Genomic DNA, 23,452 nt, shown 5'->3' on the forward strand with positions numbered 1-23,452 from the left:
TTTTTGCTGTTCATTTCTTTTCGTTCTTCAATTTTCGCATAAAGGGAGAACGTATTCATTATTTGCTTGCCATCGTTATAACCAACCACAAAATCTAAGGGTTTTTTTGCCTGGTATTTATTGAGAGTTGTTCAAGGATATCGAATTACTGCTTCTTGTTGTTGCTCAGATTCAAAGAAAAAAAAAGGTTTATTTTGGGAGGGTATTATGAGTTCTTATTTCTTTATATGTGGATTTTTTTCTTGTGAAAATTAATAATTCATAATTGATATTTGAATTGAAATGAAATTGATTTAAGACATTTTAAAGAAATAGACATGTTGGCAGGGCAACGAGATAAAAATAAATTTTTGGGAGAGTCGATAGAATTTTGAAATAAAGAAAAGATTTAAAAATATCATTTGAGGGAAAAATAAATATTGTCTAAAATTTTGTGTAGGGGTATTAGACCTTTTATTGAGTATATTTATTTTTATGCCCTCCACCATAGTATGGAGGGTATATTAAGTTTGTCATTTCGTTTGTAACACCTCGAAATATACATTTTAGAACCCACAAAGTATATATATTCTTGATCAGCATAAAGTTCTATATCGATTTATCAATGTCCGTCCTCCTGCCCGTCTATCCGTCCGTCCGTCTGTGGAAATCACTCTAGCTTCCGAATGATATGAAGTAGGTTGATAAAATTTTACTCAAATATGCATTATATCTGCAGGACTTTTGGCATTAAAAATGGGCCATGTAGATAAACGTTTTTGTATAGTACCCATATAGCGGTACCTCCCGATATTTGGTATTTTGATGATTTTAGAGACATTATTTACCAGAAATATTTCAAATTTTGTATTTGAAGTTAGTAATGAATACTACAGCCTAAGAAAGAAAATTGTCTGTTCAGGTCCACGTCTTCGTATAGCCCCATATAATGGTACCTACCGATAATCGGTATTTTGATGATTTTAGCGACATTATTTACCGGAATTGTTTCAAAGACAGAAAATGAGCCAAGTAGGTCCACGTCTTCGTATAGCCCTCATATGACGGTATCTCCCGATATTCGGTATTTTGATGATTTTAGCTACACTATTTACCGGAACTATTTCAAATTTGGTATTTGAATTTCGTTATGAATACTTCAGCCTATGACAGAAAATTGTCTGTGCAGGTCCACGTCTTCATATAGCCCCATATAACATTATTCGGTATTTTGATGAATTTAGCGACATTATTTACCGGAACTATTTCAATTTGACCGGCCGAACTTACAGCTTTTTACTTGTTAATATTGAGTTCTGATTTGAAAGGCTATCAGACTAATTATTGTTGATTTTACCTATACATATTTTCGAGGGGCAATCAATCAATCAGATAATCTTATTTTTTAAGAATATATTTAAATTACTCTCTACTTTATATTCATGGACTTTTAAGGCAATTTCTGGAAAGACTGTGGAATTTTTAAGAATTTTCTTTGCAGGGCTATCATAAATGGCGATAAATATTTGAAGAATATTTTAAGAAGCCTAGAATGAATTTTGTTGGAGAGACTAGGGAAAATATTATGGCAATAATTACTTATTCTTTCGGGGACTTCCAAACCGGTAATCGTGAAATTGTAAAAAATATTGATATTTCTTATATTTCAATTAAATTCATATATTGGGTTTGTACGAATATTTCGAGGTATACTCGAAGATCGTCAATCGTATATTTTTAAGAAATTTTTTTTTCGGAGATTATCAAGCCCACAATCCTAGATTTTTTAAGATTTGTTTAAGATAGGCTTTCAGAACGATAACCACTTTCTTAACAAGATTTAAGGCAAGCCTAGCAGAGCACTAATCGTGAATGTTTCAAAAATATTGAAAAGGAGTCTACCAGACTATTTGTATGGATTTTCTAAGAATCTTTTAAAAGAGGATATATGAAGGATAATTGCAGATTTAAACAAAAATAACTTCCAATACATTAGACCATCAGGCAAAGAAAACTTTTTACTGCAAAAGTATCTGGATTCAAACGTGTTCCACTTTAAACTACAAACTCTAGTGATATGGTAGGAGAATGCAGTTAGAGTTTCCAAAAAAAAAAAAAAAAAAAAACAATAAAGTGGTTGGAGCCGTTATATGGAGGTCATACCAAAACCGGAGTCCATAAAGACTATTTTTTTTAACAAAGATTGTAACATATTGCTAGTCTTAAATACCCAATTTGGCATAATTATGTGGGTAAATGTGACTAGGATTATGAAAGGACCGAATATCGGTCTATATATCAAATATTAAATACCGAACCGTTGTATGGAAACCGTTGGCGCTTGGTTGCAGAACCCATTTTGAAGTACAAAAAAAATTCACACAAACCAATTAAAAAATGTCGCTTAAATGGTCAAAATATCGAATATCCGAAGATAGTGTTATATGTGTGCCATAGGAAAATGTGGACGTAAATATTTTCAATGTTCTGCTACCAGAGCTAGAACCCTTTACGAACTACAAATAACAATTTTTAGACAATTCCGTGGAAACATTGGCTAAAACCATGAACATACCAATTTTAGGGGGATACCCTTATATGGAGTCTATACGATAACGTGGACCTATAAATACAACGATGAAAGAACCCATAACGAACTACAAATACCAATTTTTAGACAAATACGTGGAAAAATGTGGATAAAATCACCAATATAGGTATACTTATATAGAGGCACTGCGAAAATAACAAGTGTTCTGCCACCAAAACTGGAAGCCATCACAAACAACAAATACCATTTATTGGAAAAATGTAGCAAAAAAAAAACATAAAAATACCGAATATCGGAAGATACCTTATATAGCGGCATTACGAAAACGTGGACCTATACATATAATGTTCCGCCACCAGAGCTAGAACCCATAACGAACTACAAATACCACTTTTAAGACAAATTCGAGGGCTGAAACTATCAAAATACCAAATATCGTGGAACAATATATCTCATTTCCAATACAAACCATCCTAGACACCAGTCAAACAACTTTGCCAAGTAGTCAAGCTCTGCCTCAATTAATGTGGGCTACATCAACAAACAGTCGGACAGACAGACCGGGAGACCGATATCGTTATGTCGACCTGGAATTTTATGCTGATCATGAATATGTCTACTTTATTGGGTCTATGACGGATATTTAGAGGGTTTAGATTGACAAAAGTTAACAGGTTTAGAGGAATGACAAAAGTTAATAAACCCTCCTTTCCAAGGTGGAGGGTATGAAAATAGCCAGTCTAAATAACCGATATTCGTGAATATTAAAATATATTTTCAAGGATATTTGGAATTTTTTAGAATATTTATATGGGCACTATAAAATGTATAATCGGAAAATTCAAGCATAATTTTGAGTAGATATTCAGATTGATTTTTTAAGAGACTATAAGACATATAATTGTAGAAGAAGAATATTTTAGAAAATCTGCCAAGTCAATATTCCTAAATTTAAAGAAATATTTTTAAGGAGACTATCAGACAAACAATTCAGGATTTTTCAAGTATGTCCTATGAAAGCTGTCAGACATAAATTGGAAGATTTATTGGGACTAATTTCGAAGGACTATAAGACGGAAAATCTTGGTTCAACAGACTGATAACTTCGGATATTTAAAGAATTTCTAAGTCAGACTTTCAGACAGATAATCGTAATGTGATTATCAAGAGATACTTTCAGATCAATAATCTATGCTCTTTTAAAGAATATTTTAGGCAAGGTCAGACTCATATAAGTGAATTTTTAGGATTATTTTTGGGGTGACAAAAATCGACAATCGGGGATATTTTAAGAATATTTCAAGGTAGATTACTAGACAAGACGTGAAGATTTTTAGGGATCTATTTTGAAGGTCTATAAATTCTATAAATGTGATTTTTTTTAGGAATATTTTCAATTGTAATAGAGGATATGGATTGTTCGGCTGATTTTTAAGAACAATAGTTCTTAAAAATTTTCGAGGGATTCTCAGACCGAAAATCTTAGTTTGTTTAAATATTTTTGAAGAACTAATGGATAATCGTGAATCTTTAAATATTTTTTGATGAAGGAGAACTAAAAGAGAAATATGAATTAATTTTTTTGTAGGACTATCAAATTTTTATAAAAAAATTTTAAATGGAATAATAATCGTGTGTTTCTTTTTTAAATATTTTTTATGGATTATTCGAACGATAATCCAATAATTGCAAAGAAATGCTATTAAAAGACTGTTAAAGTCGATTTTTAAGAAAATCGAACCAATTTTTAATGATATTTTCAAGGAATCGTAGTAGAATTATTCTTGTTTCCTTGAGCCTATTTTTTTCAGATAAAAATGACAGATATCGTGGCATTTTTGAGATTTTTTTTGGTTATTAGGAATTTTTTTAAACAAACAAACAATTTACTCTTCTTTTTTAAGGATTTACGGTTCGAAAATAACAAATTCTTGGTGACCTATTTTTTGTTATATGCCTGCTGAATTAATCGAGTCTCAAACATATTTTGTAGGTCAACCGGTACAAAAGCAAATAACCATGGAACCCAACAATTGTTCGGGTTTGAATCTGTTTTAAATTTTTTAATTAAATATTTTTCATTTTCAATCAAATTTCATCCATTAAATTTTCCAATAACCCAGGAAATTGCCGCAACCTCCTCCTCGCATTTATGGAAATGTGTGTCGTTTTGAAACAACATTTCGAATGAGCCTTATTGCCTTTAAGAATTCATGAAATCAAAACATTTGCGATACCCCACTAAAATATTGCAGAAACAAAACACAAATCAGCGACACTCCAGTGAAAGCTGGCTGGAGACATATAACGTATGGCGTTGGAATGTTAAAACGATAGACACCAGCCGACAGGACGATGACAGCGTCAACAGTTTTGCCATGATATGCGACACTCTCGCTCGAGCATTTGCAGCGGATAAAGGCTCAAACAAACCGGGAAAATATTTCACTGATGCTGTTGTTGCTGCTGACAATTGCCAAGCCTTAAAGTAGATACAAACAGGGTTAGCGGTGTTGGTTAGCTGGATGGCTGGTAGGTTGGCTGACTCTCCCTCTCTCTGGGTTCGCCTGCTAACTCAAATATCTGCGATGTGGGCTTTGTGACAAGTAAATATGCGTGTCACAGCATACATTAAATGAGAGCGCAGAGATTGTCGTTTGCATTTCCTTGTCAAAACTAATTGCACCGCACATCAGTCAAATGTCACAGCGGAAAAAAATACAACCAAACCTACCAACACACACACACACAAAATAAAGTTTTTGGGCCCCGCCAGTCCTTTGGCTTGGTTTGTCAGTTTTTCTCAACTGAATGCAGCCGGAGTTCCACAAAATATGTGTTTTCTGTCTTAACCAGAAGCCATTAGTTCGCTACGCGCTCGTGTGTGTGTGTGTCAAACACACACACACCCCGACCCCAAAGAAACACAAAATTTTTCTTTTTGATATTTTCGTAGTCGTCATCATCGCTGTTGTTGTTGTTGTTGTTGTTGGCTATGGAAATATGCAAATTGTTACGGATGCAAAATGATTGGAATGGAAGTGAGAAAGTAGAGAAATTATACTGATTGCACAAACGAAAAAGCCAAGTGACACTGCACTGCAACGACTGCAAAACCCGAGGAGTGAAAGAGAGGGAGTAGCAATGCACAGAAATATATTGGGATCAATAATCGAAATCGAATGGAATGCTAGAAGAAAGTTGCAGAGACAAGTGTGGTGTGTGGTTGGCGGTTGCAAAGAAAAAAAGAAAAAAAGATTTCAATTTACTAAGTTTTATGATATCATACTGCAGACTGTTGCAACTTGAGTCTGTGTGAGTGTGTGCGTTTGTCTTTTTTTTTTTAAATTTAAATTGAATTGTCAAACAGAAAATGAAATGTTTATGAACCCATAAGAAATGTGTCACATGGTTGGATTGCATATTAAAGATTTTCTTTTTTACAAAAAAAAAAACCCTCAATTGAAACAAAGGATGCAGAATGGAATTGAAAGGTGTCTCAGCCTTCACTAGCAGGTATTTGAGTCATAAAAAAATTTTGAACGTCTATCAAAACTTTTATCTGATAAATGAGGAATATATTTGAGAGGAATTTTCGAGGGACAGTTTTGGGCCTTAAAATTATTTTTTAGAATATTCCGAGCAACAATATTTGCTTAATTAAAAAAAAAAAATGTACAAGATAAGGAAGACACTATATCATGGCTTTTTAAAATATTAGCATAACCTTAAGAATTTAAATATATTTTGACTTATGTTATGATTACTCAAATTGTTGACCCTCTATGGAGTTGGTTCAAAAGGAGTGGGCCAATATTGTTATTGTTTATTTCCTATCGGTCCTAAATAAATATGATATAAATATTGTGACGTGCCAGGTTTGGACTATATCGACTACTTCCTTCACTTTATATGAAATATAAATTATATAAACCATATTGCTGAGAGTATAAGAACTTAGTCTGAAAATTTAAAAAAAAAAAAAATGTGGAAGAGGGGGGAACTTGCCCGCTCTATTCGAGTTACTTAGCGATGTAAACTATCAAAATGCCGATACACTTGTCTTCTATTTATAGATCTACTTCCATAAACTGTTGGATTTTCCCTGTATTATTTTATGTGTTTAATAGGGGGTTTTTTAAGTATATTTAAACCTCTAACTTGCATTTTAGAGACTGTTAGGGCCTGGATTTCTTTTTAAATTTTTAGTAGGTTTATTAGATCCTTAAAACATGGATTTTTTAAAATATTTTTTCAAAGATCAGTAGAGCCATAAAATGTTGATTTTTGTAACATTTTTCTAGGTCCATTTGAGTCACAAAACGTGGATTTTTATAAAATATTTTTTCGAAGGACCATTAGAACTATAAAACGTGAATCTATTTTTTCCAAAGGACATTAAAGTTTTAAAGGATCCAAAATATTGATATTGAAGAAATTTTTTTCAAAGAATATTGAACCGCAGAAATGGATTTTTTAAATATACTTTTTCATCGACCATTCGGCACAAAAAAACTTGGATTTAAAAAAAAAAATCTAAAGGACTTACAAATTTATAAAACGTGGATTTTTAAAAATAATTGAAAGGACCTATAAATTTGTAAAATGTGGGTTTTAATAATAATTTTTAAAGGATATTTAAAGTTATAAAATATTGATTTTTAAAAATAATTTAAAGGACCTTTAAATTATAAAATGTGGATTTTAATAATAACTTTTAAAGGACATTTAAAGTTATAAATCGTGGATTTTGAAAAAAAAAACGAAAACTTTTAAAAATAATTTTTAAGGGATTTTTAAAGTTATTAAACATGGATTTTTAGAAATAATTTTAAAGGACGTATATAGATATAAAGCGTCGAGTTTAAAGATAAACTTTAAAAGAATTTAAAATTTTTAAAATTTGGATTTTTAAAAATATTTTTTAAAGCACTTTTGAAGTTATAAAACATAGATTGTCCAAAACATTTTTTCAAAGACCAGTAGATCCATAAAACGTGGATTTTAAAAAATATTTTTCCCAAGGCCATTAAAGCCATAAAACGTGAATATTTAAAAAAAAAATTCAAAAGTCATTAGAGCCATAAAACGTGGAGTTTTACAAATATATTTTGAAAGAAAGAAAAATATATTTTGAAAGACATTTAGAGTCTTAAAACTTGGAGATTTTAAAATATATTTTCATAGACCATTAAAGCTATACAGGATTCAAAAGCTGGGTTTTTAATAGATTTGTCCAATATTTTATTTTTAATATTTTAAACCACAAAAATGGATTTAAAATTTTTTTTCCATCGACCATTGGAGAGACAAAATTTTTAAAGTTAAAAAACATGGATTTTTAATGGACATTTAATATTGTGAATCGTGGATTTTTAAAAATAATTTTTAAGGACCGTTAAAGTTATTGAACGTGGATTTTTAAAAATAATTTTAAAGTTCATTTAAAGTTATTAAACGTCGTTTTTAAAAAATAATTTTTAAAGGACCTTTAAAGTGATTAAACGACGATTTCAAGAATAATTTTTAAAGGATCTTTAAAGTTATAAAATAGGGATTATTAAGAATAATTTTTAAAGGACTTTTAAAGTTATAAAATGTAGATTTTTAAAAGTAAAAGTAAAAGTAAAACGTGGATTCTGCAAAATTTTAGAAATGGTTTTAAAGGACTATTAGAGATATAAAACGTGGATTTTTTACCAAAAATGTTGGAAAAGCTTTTTGTGGACTATTAGAGACATAAAACGTGGACATATATTTAAAAAAAATTAAGGTCTTCTTTAAATTTTTTAATGGAGTAAAACGTTAATATATTTTTTTAATATTTTTCAAGGCCCAAAACCTGGTCTTTCTCGTGGTCTACCAAAGCCACAAAACGTATATTTTTTTATAAATACTTTTGATGGAATTTTAAGGATGCAGTTTTTAGGGGATATTGGCCTCATTATGACTGTTCCAAATGTTTTCTGTGGAAAATTTACCTCAAATATTTTTTTAAGACTTTTAAGTCTTAAATCGTATTCGTTTATTATTGTTTTCAATATTTAATTTTTTTTCAATATTTTTTTAAATAATTTTGACCACCAATCGTAGAGTTATTAAAAATATTTTTCGAGGAAATTGAAATATTTTAAATATTTTTTGAGGAATAATTAAGGCCTTAATTTTGGATTTTATATATTTTGGCGGGAATATCAAAGCATGGACATTTTCAAATATTCTTTGGGCAACAATCCAATCCATAATATTGCATTTTTTACAATAACTTTAAAGTGCAATAAACATTTGCTTCAAGGAAGCTCTTCCTCCCGATATTGTGATGAGATGAAAAAAGTTAGTAATAAATTTAAGCATTTTATTGTTGCCTCATGCAATTAATTATTTTAAGGACCTCCCTAAACACTCATCCCTTCATCCAATAGTCATTAAATACCTAAAAAACACCATATATTCCCAAATATACAAAATTAAATTTTCGTGTTACTCACCCGAAAGAAATCCCACGTCGAACCGTGCAACAGTGTACCGTATTGTACCTCTGTTTGCATGGCCAAATCCTCGGGGGAATTTATTGGTGTAACCATTCGTTCAACCGTAAGAAAAGCTGCCAAATTGGCTGTGTACGATGAGATGAGTATGAGGGTGAAGAACCACCAGACGGCACCGACAATCCGGCCAGATATCGAGCGCGGTGATATGTCACAACCCTGCTGCATGAAGGCAGCCAATGAAAACCAAAACGAATTTAAAATGCTAAAATCATTGACAGCTGCGGATGCTGGTGGTATTGCGGGGCCACCGACGACTCCGGTGGCACCTGGTGTTACGGCTGGCATGGGTCCGGGTACTGGTACACCGCCAATGATGCCCGGCGGTTGTTGATTGGCAAGTTGGTCATGATGTGCATGGTTTTCTGAAAAAAAAAACACAAAAAAAAAGGGGAAATAAAAGTTAAAATTTAAGAAAAACAAATTAAACTTTATTTTAAAAGTCAAATTGTAATGCAACTCCATTTTTTCGGATTTATTTGTATTTTTTTAGTTTTCATATGCCTCCTTAAAAAGAACTGCCAAAATTTCTCTGATACAGAGAAAAAATGCTTTCATATTCGACAAATGGGAATGTCTGTTACGCCTCACTTTTTTTCATTTCCTTGTGAATATTTTTTTTCCTTTCTTTAAGAAGGCTTTTTTCACTGCTCTTTGCTGAAATTCATTTCAACTTGCAATGTACGTACACACATACATTCATAGCTACATATGTATGAAACAACATCTGGCCGAAGACACATACAAAGCATTTTGTATATACATATATATGTAAGGCATGATTTACTAACTATTCATTGCAATACTTTTGCCTACATCTGCTGAAATTGGCATTGTTCTTCTGTTTGTGCCAACATTTCTGTCGATTTCACAAAAGTTCTCCGAAAGTACTTTCTTTGGGTGAGGGGGGAATAATTTCTCTCTTCTCCATGAAATGGAAGAGCGTATTGAGAAAAGAACATTCAAAAGCACAATTTTCATTTTTTTGAAGAATATATTTCAAGGATTGCCGAAGCTGTTATTTGGTAAAGAATATTATTTTTTAAAAAGAAATATTATGTATTTTTCAAAATATTTTTAAAGTCTTATTTCAAGTACTAAATACTTTGAAGATTCTCAAAAAAAAATATAAATAAATAAATAAACAACAAATTGGAAAATAAACGATACTGAATTTTGAAAATGTATTTTATTCATATTTTCCAAGAACAATTAATACTTGGACTTTCTTTTAAACGTATTATTACAAGTTCAATTATCAAAAGATCATGGACTGAAAGAGAAAAGCTTCTAACCGTTGTGTATTAAAAAAATCCTTTGAGGACCACTACAGCCACAAAATGTGGATTTTTAAAACGCTTTTCAAGGGTCAAAACATGGATTAAAAAAAATTATCCAGGACCAACAAATCCCCAAATTTTAGATTTAATTTTTTTCAATGACCAGTAGAGCCATAAAATGGAAATTTGTAGAAATATTTTTTTTCAAGGACCAAAAACTTGGATTTTTAAAAATATATTTTCTCAAGGACCAACATTTGATTTTAAAATTTTTTCCTCTAAGGAAAAGGGACCACTCAAGACCATAAGATCCATTTAATGTAGATTTTAAAAATATTTTTTCAAAGGCTAAAATTGGATTTTATATTTTTTTTTAATTTAAAAAAATATATTTTTCGAAAACATATTTTTAGAGAAGATTTGAGCCTCAAAAATTGAAACCCCTTAAAAAGAATTAAAAACAAATTCCTGGGAATATTTTGTATATTTTTTTGGAAACAAAAATTTACGAGCCTGGGACTTCCGACTTTGAATTACAAAAAAAAAAATTAAAGGCCGTTAAAATGCATTTTGAAATATAGTCTCTCAAGGACCTATATACCAATAAACGAGAGCTTAAAAAATATATTTCTTCAAGGACCCATATTTCCAAAAACGTGGATCTTAAAAAGAATATTATTTTAAGAACACGTAGACCATTTATAACCTCCATCACATGGTTACAAAGGGTATAAACAAACGCCTCTGCAACAAAACGCGTTCAAAATTCTAGCTTCGGCCTAATTATCAAAATATCCCTAAAAATTATGGATTTAAATAGGAAACCTTTTAATGGTTGTGTATAAAAAAAATATAATCCATTTAGAGCCACAAAACATGAATTTTTTATAAAAATTTTCGAGGGTCAAATCAAGGATTTTTAAAAAATATTTTTTTCAATGACCAAAAAAGCCGCAAAGTGTGGATTCAAGCCACAAAACGTAAATTAGTAGAAATATTTTTTTCATGGACCAAAAACTTGGATTTTTAAAAATATATTTTCTCAAGGACCAACATTTGATTTTAAAAATTTTTCCTCTAAGGACAAGGGGCCACTCAAGAACATAAGATCCATTTAATGTAGATTTTAAAAATATTTTTTCAAAGGCTAAAATTGGATTTTATATTTTTTTTTTTAATTTAAAAAATATATATTTTTCGAAAACATATTTTTAGAGAAGATTTGAGCCTCAAAAATTGCAACCCCTTAAAAAAGAATTAAAAACAAATTCCTGGGAATATTTTGTATATTTTTTTGGAAACAAAAATTTACGAGTCTGGGACTTCCGACTTAGAATTACAAAAAAAAAAATTAAAGGCCGTTAAAATGCATTTTGAAATATAGTCTCTCAAGGACCTATATACCAATAAACGAGAGCTTAAAAAATATATTTCTTCAAGGACCCATATTTCCAAAAACGTGGATCTTAAAAAGAATATTATTTTAAGAACACGTAGACCATTTATAACCTCCATCACATGGTTACAAAGGGTATAAACAAACGCCTCTGCAACAAAACGCGTTCAAAATTCTAGCTTCGGCCTAATAATCAAAATATTCCTAAAAATTATTATTTTAGAGCCACAAAACATGAATTTTTTATAAAAATTTTCGACGGTCAAACCAAGGATTTTTAAAAATATTTTTTTCAATGACCAAAAAAGCCGCAAAGTGTGGATTCAAGCCACAAAACGTAAATTAGTAGAAATATTTTTTTCAAGGACCAAAAACTTGGATTTTTAAAAATATATTTTCTCAAGGACCAACATTTGATTTTAGAAATTTTTCCTCTAAGGAAAAGGGGCCACTCAAGACCATAAGCTCCACTTAATATAGATTTTAAAAATATTTTTTCAAAGGCTAAAATTGGATTTTATATTTTTTTTTTTAATTTAAAAAAAAAATATTTAAATTTTCGAAAACATATTTTTAGAGAAGATTTGAGCCTCAAAAATTTCAACCCCTAAAAAAAGAATTAAAAACAAATTCCTGGGAATATTTTGTATATTTTTTTGGAAACAAAAATTTACGGGCCTGGGACTTCCAATAAATTGACTTTGAATTAAAAAAATAAGGGTCGTTAAAATGCATTTTGAAATATAGTCTCTCAAGGACCCATATACCAATAAACGAAAGCTTAAAATATATATTTCTTCAAGGACCCATATTTCCATAAACGTGGATCTTAAAAAGAACATTATTTTAAGAACACGTAGACCATTTATAACCTCAATCACATGGTTACAAAGGGTATAAACAAACGCCTTTGCAACAAAACGCGTTCAAAATTCTAGCTTCGGCCTAATTATCAAAAGATCTCTAAAAATCATGGATTTAAATAGGAAAGCTTTTAGCGGTTGTGTATAAAAAATATAATTCATTTTAGGACAAATAGAGCCACAAAACATGAATTTTTTAAAATATTTACGAGGGCCAAAACAAGGATTTTTAAAAATATTTTTTTCAATGACCAAAAAAGCCGCAAAGTGTGGATTCAAGCCACAAAACGTAAATTAGTAGTCAAAAACATGGATTTTTAAAAATATAAAGTATAGGACCAAAATTTGATTTTAAAAATTTTTCTATAAGGAAAAGGGACAACTTAAGTCCATAAAAACCACTTAATGTAGATTTTAAAAATATTTTTTCAAAGGCTAAAATTTGATTTTAAAAGCATATTTTTTAATTAAAAAAAAAAATATTTAAATTTTCGAGAACATATTTTTGGAGAAGATTTGAGCCTCAAAACTTGGAACCCATTAAAACAGAATTAAAAACAAATTCCTGGGAATTTTTGTATTTTTTTTTTTTTTTTGGAAAAAAATTTACGGGCCTGGGACTTCCAATAAATGGACTTCGAATTAAAAAAAATTAAAGGTCGTTAAAATGCATTTTGAAATATAGTCTCTCAAGGACCTATATACCAATAAACGAGAGCTTAAAAAATATATTTCTTCAAGGACCCATATTTCCAAAAACGTATTTATTGCCCTATCCAAATGAAATTTTGACCAAATCATTTGTTTGACCCAAGGATGAACCCTATTGAAATTGTAGATAATCGGTCAGAATTTAGATATAGCTCCCACATATATCTTCGTCCGATTTCCCTTTTATTTTGCACCAAATGGAATGGAATTTTGCACATACAACCAAATTAAGCCTAAAAATAAGTATGCCTAATTTGAGCGAAATAGGTTCAGATATAGCTATAGCTCCCATATATATTGTTCATCCGATTTGTTGAATTTGCCCTGCATAGTCGTAATATGGACTCCGTAGTAACGATATTCGGGGAGTTATATCAAATACAACTCAGAAATATCTTTGCCAAATTTTATCGAGATCGGTTCAGATTTGGATATAGCTCCCATATATAACTTCGTCCGATTTACCTTATACAGGGTTGCCCATATTCGACGGACCCATCTGGCAACGCCATAACTTTTGACAGAGATGTCACATCGCTTAATGACATACCGCGTTTGAAGCATCAGTCCAAGCAGTTTTTTAGCATGAACCAATACACGCCACGCGAGCTCTCTGAAATTGTTGAAATTTACATTCAACAGAAGAAGTCAATTGTAAAAACTCAACGTGCTTTTAAAACATTAAAAAATGTGAGAAGTGCGCCTTCTAAGAACGCCATTAAGCGTTTATACGAAAAATTTTCGACTGGTAAGGCTTTTTCTAATCCGAAGAGGCCATATAAAAGTCGACCAAGGCGATCGGCCGAGAATATCGCTACCGTACGAGCCAGTGTGAGAGGTCCCCAAGAACATCCCAAAAACGCCGTTCTCAGCAGTTGGGCATGGCTCGGTCCACTTTACAACGGATTATTCGAATTGATTTTCATTTGTTCCCGTACAAAATTCAATTGACGCAAAGAATGTTGGCTGCGGACAAGCCTCGTCGATTGGAATGGGCCCAAAGGTCCGTCGAATACGGGCAACCCTGTATTGTGCACCAAACGCCTAATATTTGTCCAAATGGGATGGAACTTGGCATTTACGACCGAACTGAGTCAAGAAGCTAGTATGTCAAACTTTGTGGATATCGGTTCAGATATAACTATAGCTCCCATAAATATTGTTTATCCGATTTGTTGAATTTGCCCTGCATAGCCGTAATATGGTTTTCGTAGTAACGATATTCGGGGAGATATATCAAATACAGCTCAGAAATATTTTTGCCAAATTTTATCGAGATTGGTTCAGAGTTGGATATAGCTCCCATATATATCATTATCCGATTTCAAGTTACTTGTGCACTAAATGGATTATACAAGCCCGAATTGAAAATTCGCAAATGTCTCGGCAAATTTAGTGAACATCGATTCAGAGGAGGATATTCATCCCATATATTAGTTCCTTTGGACTTTTAATTAGTACTATAATCATAGTTGGTATAATTTAGTTCTCAAAAATTCCCCATTAAAACGTTTATTTGTTAAGTGAAGCTCTACAAAGTATGCAAAGTAATGTAGGGTATCATAAAGACGGCCACGCCCTACTTTAGGACTTTATTCACTATTTTTTTTTGCAATTTGCGGATAATTTTTCTTAGGTGCTTGATATGTCTTTTTTCCTTTCCCAGAATCCAAAAGAATGAACTGCAAAATATTCCAAAGAGCTACGGTCTAGTGCTTGAGAATAGCTCGGGTGTTCCCCTATAACTTGGAATTGCTTGTGACCCAGCGGCATTGATAGTAGTTATCTATGCTATGGTACACTTACGCGCTCCCCTCTTTTTTGAGACACAAAATTTTTTTTTGTTTATTTTCACACACACAAAGACACACCCACCCACAGACACCGACCCATCTACCTAGATCGGCCTTTCATGGTTTCTGAGCAGTATGACGCTGAGGCAGATATTTGATGGTTGGTCCTTTGACTTTTTTATTCCTCATGACTTCACATAGTCCATATGTAGAACTTCGTTTGAATCATGAAAAAATTACACAAGAACAGCAACAACAACAACGTGTTCGTAGCAATGTCTGGCTAGATGTTAACAAGTGTACATATGGATGGGTGGCTGGATGAATGGTAGCTATGAATTCTGTGAATAATTTTTGTAAGTATGTAAGTGTATGTTCATTTGTTGTATTTTTGTTTCTTGTTATTTTTTTCCTACTGTGTGTGTGTTTGTGTGTGTACCTTGCCTCGAGGTTATCGTGCCTGGCATACGAAAAAAAGAAAACTTTACTTTTTCTCTCTTTTTTTCCGAATATACGGGTCTGTGTTTGTGTTGTCTTTTTGTTTGTTTGTTGTTCTTTTTTTTTGTTGTTGCTGCCCTGTATCTTTACGCAAAAATTAAATTAAGGCTCGCATTCAGGCCAGCTATCATTATTGCAAGCACATGTACTAATACACACACACATATATATGTACATAACATAAACACATTTACACATTTGTATGCAGGTTTATGGCTACATGGGAAACTACTTGATCATTTGTGTGTGTATGTGTGTGTCTGTGTAGATAGCTCTCCATTTCTCCCCAAAAAGACAAAAAAAATCGCTCCTGGCAGCATAAGTCATTTTGACATGAGTGATTTGAATTTTCTGTTTATTTTGCAGTATTTTCATGTATTTTTTGTTGTTCTTTTAATGTTGTTGTTATTGAAGGTTGAAAACAAGTGGCAACATTTTTATACGTTAAAATATGCATGTACATATGTATGTATATATATGTGTGTGTGCATTTGTTGTTCTTGTTGCCTTTTTTTTCTTTTTGATATCACATACCAGACATGAGAATGTCCTGGACTCCATGACAACGTGATACAAGGGTGTCACGCACAAGCGTGTATTAAAATTACACTTCATGCGTATGACTTGTAAAGACGTGAGTAAAACACGACAACACACATTTATTTGTCGACATGACATTTGTTGCATAAATATGTTCACATCGGATTTTCGATGTGTATGTGTGTCCGTGTGTGTGTGAAATTAAATAATTCCTTGTAAAATTTTGCAACAGCTTAAATTTTACCCCAGAGATTGAGAGATTGATGTACTTTCAACGGATAATTTCTTTTCTGATTTTTTAGGTGTATTTGTTGGAAATACAACTTACCTGCTGGGTATTGGACAATTCGCCATTCATAGGGTGAAAATCTCGATACAAAGAATAGGACAATACTGACACCGATATAGCTGAATATTACGCTGACCTGAAAATAAAGAGAGAGATATTAAGAATTTTGTTAGAAGGACTATACATAAGAACATTTCTTCAAGGAAATTTATTGGTTGGATAAATGTGGATTATTAAAAAAAAATTTTAAGGACTAATAAAGGTGGATTTTCGAAGAATATTTTTTCAGAGACCAATAAACATGGATTTTTAAAGAATATTTTTTCTAGGACCATCCGACCAAGAAGCGTGGATTTTTAAAGAATATTTTTTCAAGGACCAATAAACGTGGATTTTTAAAGAATATTTTTTCAAGGACCAATAAACGTGGATTTTTAAAGAATATTTTTTCAAGGACCATCAGATCAATAAACGTGGATTTTTAAACAATATTTTTTTCAAGGACCATCAGATCAATAAACCTGGATTTTTTAAGAATATTTTTTGAAGGACCATCAGATCAATAAACGTGGATTTTTAAACAATATTTTTTTCAAGGACCATCAGATCAATAAACCTGGATTTTTTAAGAATATTTTTTTCATTAGATCAATAAACGTGGATTTTTAAAGAATATTTTTTTCAAGGACCATCAGATCAATAAACGTGGATTTTTAAAGAATATTTTTTTAAGGACCAATAAACGTGGATTTTTAAAGAATATTTTTTCAAGGACCAATAAACGTGGATTTTTAAAGAATATTTTTTCAAGGACCAATAAACGTGGATTTTTAAAGAATATTTTTTCAAGGACCAATAAACGTGGATTTTTAAAGAATATTTTTTCAAGGACCAATAAACGTGGATTTTTAAAGAATATTTTTTCAAGGACCAATAAACGTGGATTTTTAAAGAATATTTTTTCAAGGACCAATAAACGTGGATTTTTAAAGAATATTTTTTCAAGGACCAATAAACGTGGATTTTTAAAGAATATTTTTTCAAGGACCAATAAACGTGGATTTTTAAAGAATATTTTTTCAAGGACCAATAAACGTGGATTTTTAAAGAATATTTTTTCAAGGACCAATAAACGTGGATTTTTAAAGAATATTTTTCAAGGACCAATAAACGTGGATTTTTAAAGAATATTTTTTCAAGGACCAATAAACGTGGATTTTTAAAGAATATTTTTCAAGGACCAATAAACGTGGATTTTTAAAGAATATTTTTTCAAGGACCAATAAACGTGGATTTTTAAAGAATATTTTTTCAAGGACCAATAAACGTGGATTTTTAAAGAATATTTTTCAAGGACCAATAAACGTGGATTTTTAAAGAATATTTTTTCAAGGACCAATAAACGTGGATTTTTAAAGAATATTTTTCAAGGACCAATAAACGTGGATTTTAAAGAATATTTTTCAAGGACCAATAAACGTGGATTTTTAAAGAATATTTTTTCAAGGACCAATAAACGTGGATTTTTAAAGAATATTTTTTCAAGGACCAATAAACGTGGATTTTTAAAGAATATTTTTCAAGGACCAATAAACGTGGATTTTTAAAGAATATTTTTTCAAGGACCAATAAACGTGGATTTTTAAAGAATATTTTTTCAAGGACCAATAAACGTGGATTTTTAAAGAATATTTTTTCAAGGACCAATAAACGTGGATTTTTAAAGAATATTTTTTCAAGGACCAATAAACGTGGATTTTTAAAGAATATTTTTTCAAGGACCAATAAACGTGGATTTTTAAAGAATATTTTTTCAAGGACCAATAAACGTGGATTTTTAAAGAATATTTTTTCAAGGACCAATAAACGTGGATTTTTAAAGAATATTTTTTCAAGGACCAATAAACGTGGATTTTTAAAGAATATTTTTTCAAGGACCAATAAACGTGGATTTTTAAAGAATATTTTTCAAGGACCAATAAACGTGGATTTTTAAAGAATATTTTTTCAAGGACCAATAAACGTGGATTTTTAAAGAATATTTTTTCAAGGACCAATAAACGTGGATTTTAAAGAATATTTTTTCAAGGACCAATAAACGTGGATTTTTAAAGAATATTTTTTCAAGGACCAATAAACGTGGATTTTTAAAGAATATTTTTTCAAGGACCAATAAACGTGGATTTTTAAAGAATATTTTTTCAAGGACCAATAAACGTGGATTTTTAAAGAATATTTTTTCAAGGACCAATAAACGTGGATTTTTAAAGAATATTTTTTCAAGGACCAATAAACGTGGATTTTTAAAGAATATTTTTTCAAGGTGTTATTTGAACGTTTGAAGGAAAAACTTGTAATTTGGTATGAGCATTAAGGTTGAAACGTAAATTTTGATATATGAAGGTAGCTTAGGAGATGTGTACTAAATTTAATACAGTTAGGTATTGGGTGAACATATAGTGCATGAAATCCGAAATTTGGTATAAGGGTCGCCGTTCATGTGTAGCCTGCATATATAAAGATGGTTTGGAAAATTTTTATTATAATTGATTGGTATTGAGTGAAGGTGTAGTGATAAAATTATATAAATCTTATATTTAGATTACTAAGGGTATCTGATTGATATGATTTAGAATTTGATGATTTAGAAATGCGACCTCTATTTGTACAAAAAGTAACAAATGGTACTAAATTAAGTATTGGGAAATATATATGATTATATGGTACTAAATGTAATATTGGGAAATTATCAAGTTTGATATTGACGAATTATCGGACACCTTCTAGTATTTAAATAAACAAACATTGGGTGGCAGATTTATACCAACTTTCGGCAAAATTGACTTATTCTTTTTTACAGTTCTTTATTTGAATTGCTCAAGGTCAGTAGAATAAAGTAAATATTATTTTATGATTTCGTTTCAAAATTTGGATCGACATCGGCAATCATCATCAGGAAATCTAATGATTTTCTCAAAAAAAAAAAAAATAAACTTCCATTTTACTTCCCAGAGATTTTCTGACTGAGTGCAAAGGTCAAATAAAAGCATATAAACAATTTTTGAGGGATTTTTTAATAGCCATATTCATTTAATTTTTTTCATAGTTCTGATCGACTGTTAAATCTTGAAGGACTAACTGACATTGTGAATTTTTCGGAAAAATTTTGAAGGACTACTCACATGGTGAGGAGTCATCTGATAAAGTTTTTGTTTCTAGAAACTGTTTTAAGGATGGACAACTAGGCTTCTAGGATTAAACTTTGCAGGTATATTACAGCTATAATATTGATAAATTTAGACAACATTGATTTCAATTCACATTCCTTCAACTACTTTACTACTTTAATAACAAGCTTCAACAGTCTAAAAATTTTGTACGATTCCCATTGTAATTGGTTTCTTTTCCGAAAATAAATCATATATTTTATCCTCTTATATCCTCAGCTTACAAGGCTTTACTTCTCTGGGGCACATTCGTAAATATTTCTTGAATACGGATGTAATAGAATAGCCAACTAAATATGATTGTCAACAATGTAATATTTTTCCTCCACCACTTATTATTACTACCTTTCCTCATTGGGCTCGTAACACATGTCGTGATATACCCCAAGGTCTTGGAGTATTATTATCATACCTTTGTTACTTTAATAATGACAGAAAATATAAAAAGACATACACATGTACGCACACACACACACATTCAACTAAGCATACATGGCAACAAATTATTCTCATTTTTTATATATATCCTCATTCTAAATGCTTATGAATATATAAAAGTACTGAATAGGTAGCTACTAGACCCAACAATAGAATATATGATACCTTCATTAGCCAACAACTTGTTTTGAAGAGAATTGAAAATAATGCCATGAAACAAGGTATGATGATGGTAGGTAAATAATTCGATATCAGATTGATATTAAAGACGACAAACAAACAAAGAAAAAAAAAATGCAAAGAAAAGACACAACTATCTCCATTGGAGGAGGAAATCGAATAAGACCAAAAGAGGCATATATGTACGCCAAGCTGTTGCTAGATATGCTGTGGAGGAAAAGTTAAAGAAGAGGAGTTTCTTTTCGGTTCTTACGTTTTATAAATGACCTTGATATCAGGAATATTCTATTACCAAAGTTCTACAACTACAAGCAGGCTGGAGAGTGACAGAGAGCGGGCGAAAGAGAAAAATATACACATACACACACACATATATATATGACAAAATAACAATGTGTGGAAAGCCGTATAAAAATGTATTACATGGCTAATGTCATTTAATCCCCTTAACATACATATTGTATGTTTGTGAATATATTTATGTATGTACGTATGTGTGTGCCAACAACAATCAGGTATAACATAATCACTCCTACTCATATGTCCCAGTGTATATTAAATATCATTGAATAATAATACCACATCGACTACTCTGGGCGGGGGAGGGGGACTGACTTAAATTCATGCTGGTTACATTTGAACCACAAAAAGCAAATGCTAAGGATTCGCAAACATAAGTCCTTATTGGATGTAATATTTCTTTGTATTTATACAGTACTGGGGAATATAAATAAGAACATTAATTTTGAGGGTATTGAATTCTTTTTCCCCATTTCCAATGAATAGATAATAATTTCAATTTGGTGAGGTATTGTTTTAGTTTCGCAGTAGTATATATTATAACTCAAAGGTATTTGGGAGGACTTATATGGGAATTATGTTGAAATATATATAGAGGCTAAATAAACCCATAACCTATTGAGTGTTTGAAGAAATAAAATGCATCCGGTTTGAGGAATGCTTTAGTCGAAAAACTGTGTTTTTGATGAAAATTTGTTGTCTCAGAAATTAAGGAGAAGAGGTGTTATTTTGAATTACCCAGTAATTAACAGATAGAAACTAAGCCATTACTAATCGACGAGGAATAGACAAAAGTTGGACGTTGCCGACTATATGATACTCTACACCGCTGTGCATATTAAGCGGGGCTACAAACCGGGTATAGATTCAAAAACCGTATTTCAATGAAAAACCCACTAAGGAAAGGTCAAAAGTCGGGCGGGGCCGACTATATGATACCCTACCCCGCTATGCGTATTTAGTAGAGCTCCCATAAAAAAATAGTTTATGTTGGGAATTTATTTGAAGTAGATCATAACTATGAACCTTATTTGAATGCGTATCATGTCTTCAGAGTAGTCACAATTTGGAAACTATATCCAACTCTAAATCGATTTTAACAAATTTCACGCAGGTTTAGTGCACCTCTAGGACCATATAACATTGCTGACACTAGACAACAATGACTAGACATGACTTCCATAAGAATTATATTAAAAAAAAAATATTGGAGCAATAGATATACCAAACCGAGTTTCGCCATATGAAAAAATTCGGTTGAATATGATAACTTTAAAATCGGATGTTCTGCATGGTTGTGGGCAACCAAAAAGTGAAGTCAAAACGCACGTATCTTTTTAAGAAAACTAAAACAAGATAGGTAGAACTCGAGATTGTTTCAATCTCACCCTCTCTCACTCTAAGAAAGCTTTCTTAAAGACAATGACACGTTTTGGAAAAGAGAGAGGATATGAGAGAGTATATGGGTATATAAACAGAGAGTATACAGGTATATAAAAATCTGAACCGATCTCGTTAAAATTTGGCAGAGGTATTTTCGAGCTGTACCTAATGTCCGGTATTAAATATTATTGTTGTGGAATGCATATTATGCATTTGAGGGACTTAAAACCCCAAATCGGATGAAATATATATATATGGAAGCTATATCTATGTCTGAACCGATTTTCTCCAAATTTGAAGAATCTGTATCTGACTTAATTTCTTCTAGGCTGGATTCGGTTGGAATTGCAAAAATCAGTCCATTCGTGCTGATATTAGCCATTTGGCGCATAATAAACGTGAAATCGGACATATACAGGGTGAGATAAAAAAAACTGCAACAAAGTCAAACGTCATAATTTTTAATTTTTTTTTAAATTTTAATAAATGAAAGCAAAAATAGCATCAAATTTTAGAATAAGTTTAGATTTGTTCGAATTGGTCCCCTTTGGCACGAATTATGGTCTTCAAATGGCCAATGAAATCGTCACATGCAGCCCGAATGTTGCTCTGCGTTTTTTTGGCCCATTACGCCGAAGCGCTTGCTTGAGGTGATCGACACTTTGGTATTTTTTAGTGCCAACCTTGCTTTCCAAAATACTCCAGGTACAATAATCCAATAGATTGTTACGCGGAGATTTTGGTGGCCATTGTGAGCTGGTAATGAAGCGAGGAACCTCATTTTGTAACCTTTCTTGGTGGTGCGTGCTGAGGGCGATGGTGCTGAGTCCTGTTGGAATATCCAAGGCCTACGGCCAAAATGTTTGCATGTCCAAGGCTTTAATACACCCTCCAGAATACTTTCGCGTTAATATTCGGCATTTATTCTGATGCCTCGGTCGATTAATACGAGCGATCATCGGCTGTTATGGCGGCCCACACCATCACCATGGCCGGCGCTTGAGTTCGGGTGGCCAACCGAAGGTGCAAATTTTCAGCTGACCTCTTTGGGAAGTAAACACGATCATTTTGTTTGTTTACGAAGTCCTGGACAACGAATGTTTTCTCATCGGAGGCGGAAAGAACCAAATTTGGCAGTTTACCCCTTTCGGCCAAGCGAAGCAACTCTTTAGCTCTTTTGAGTCAATTTACATTCTGTTGCGGTGTAAGTTCTCGCACTTTTTAGAATTTCAAGGGCTTAACCCCGAGCTTCTTTTTCAATATTTGCCGAATGGAATATTGCGATATGTTCAGCTCACGAGCCATTTTTAAGCCACTGCGATGCGGGCTTCGATCAAGTCGCTTCTTTACTTTTTGAACCATTTCTGCTGATGTTGCCATTTTCTTCCGTCTTCATTGACGTCGGGCTACGCTACGAGTATCACGGTAACGAGCGATGGTACGAGACACAAAAGATTTATTCACATTTAAATGCTG

The 23,452-nt window shown here is 31.7% G+C and overlaps 1 protein-coding gene across 1 annotated transcript in view; it reads right to left on the minus strand.

Annotated features, from left to right (window-relative positions):
- LOC101888212 (glutamate receptor 1) overlaps positions 1 to 23,452 on the minus strand; it is a 191,261-nt gene that overhangs the window by 39,877 nt on the left and 127,932 nt on the right. The window contains exons 11-12 of the mRNA XM_059119588.1: positions 16,488 to 16,584; positions 9,019 to 9,443 (exon numbers count right to left, since the gene is read on the minus strand). Of these exons, the coding sequence (XP_058975571.1) occupies positions 9,019 to 9,443; positions 16,488 to 16,584 (522 nt within the window). The remainder of the gene's footprint in view (positions 1 to 9,018; positions 9,444 to 16,487; positions 16,585 to 23,452) is intronic.

The sequence above is a fragment of the Musca domestica genome, unplaced genomic scaffold (assembly GCF_030504385.1).
Source record: "Musca domestica strain aabys unplaced genomic scaffold, Musca_domestica.polishedcontigs.V.1.1 15, whole genome shotgun sequence".
In the NCBI taxonomy this organism is placed as follows: Eukaryota; Metazoa; Arthropoda; class Insecta; order Diptera; family Muscidae; genus Musca; species Musca domestica.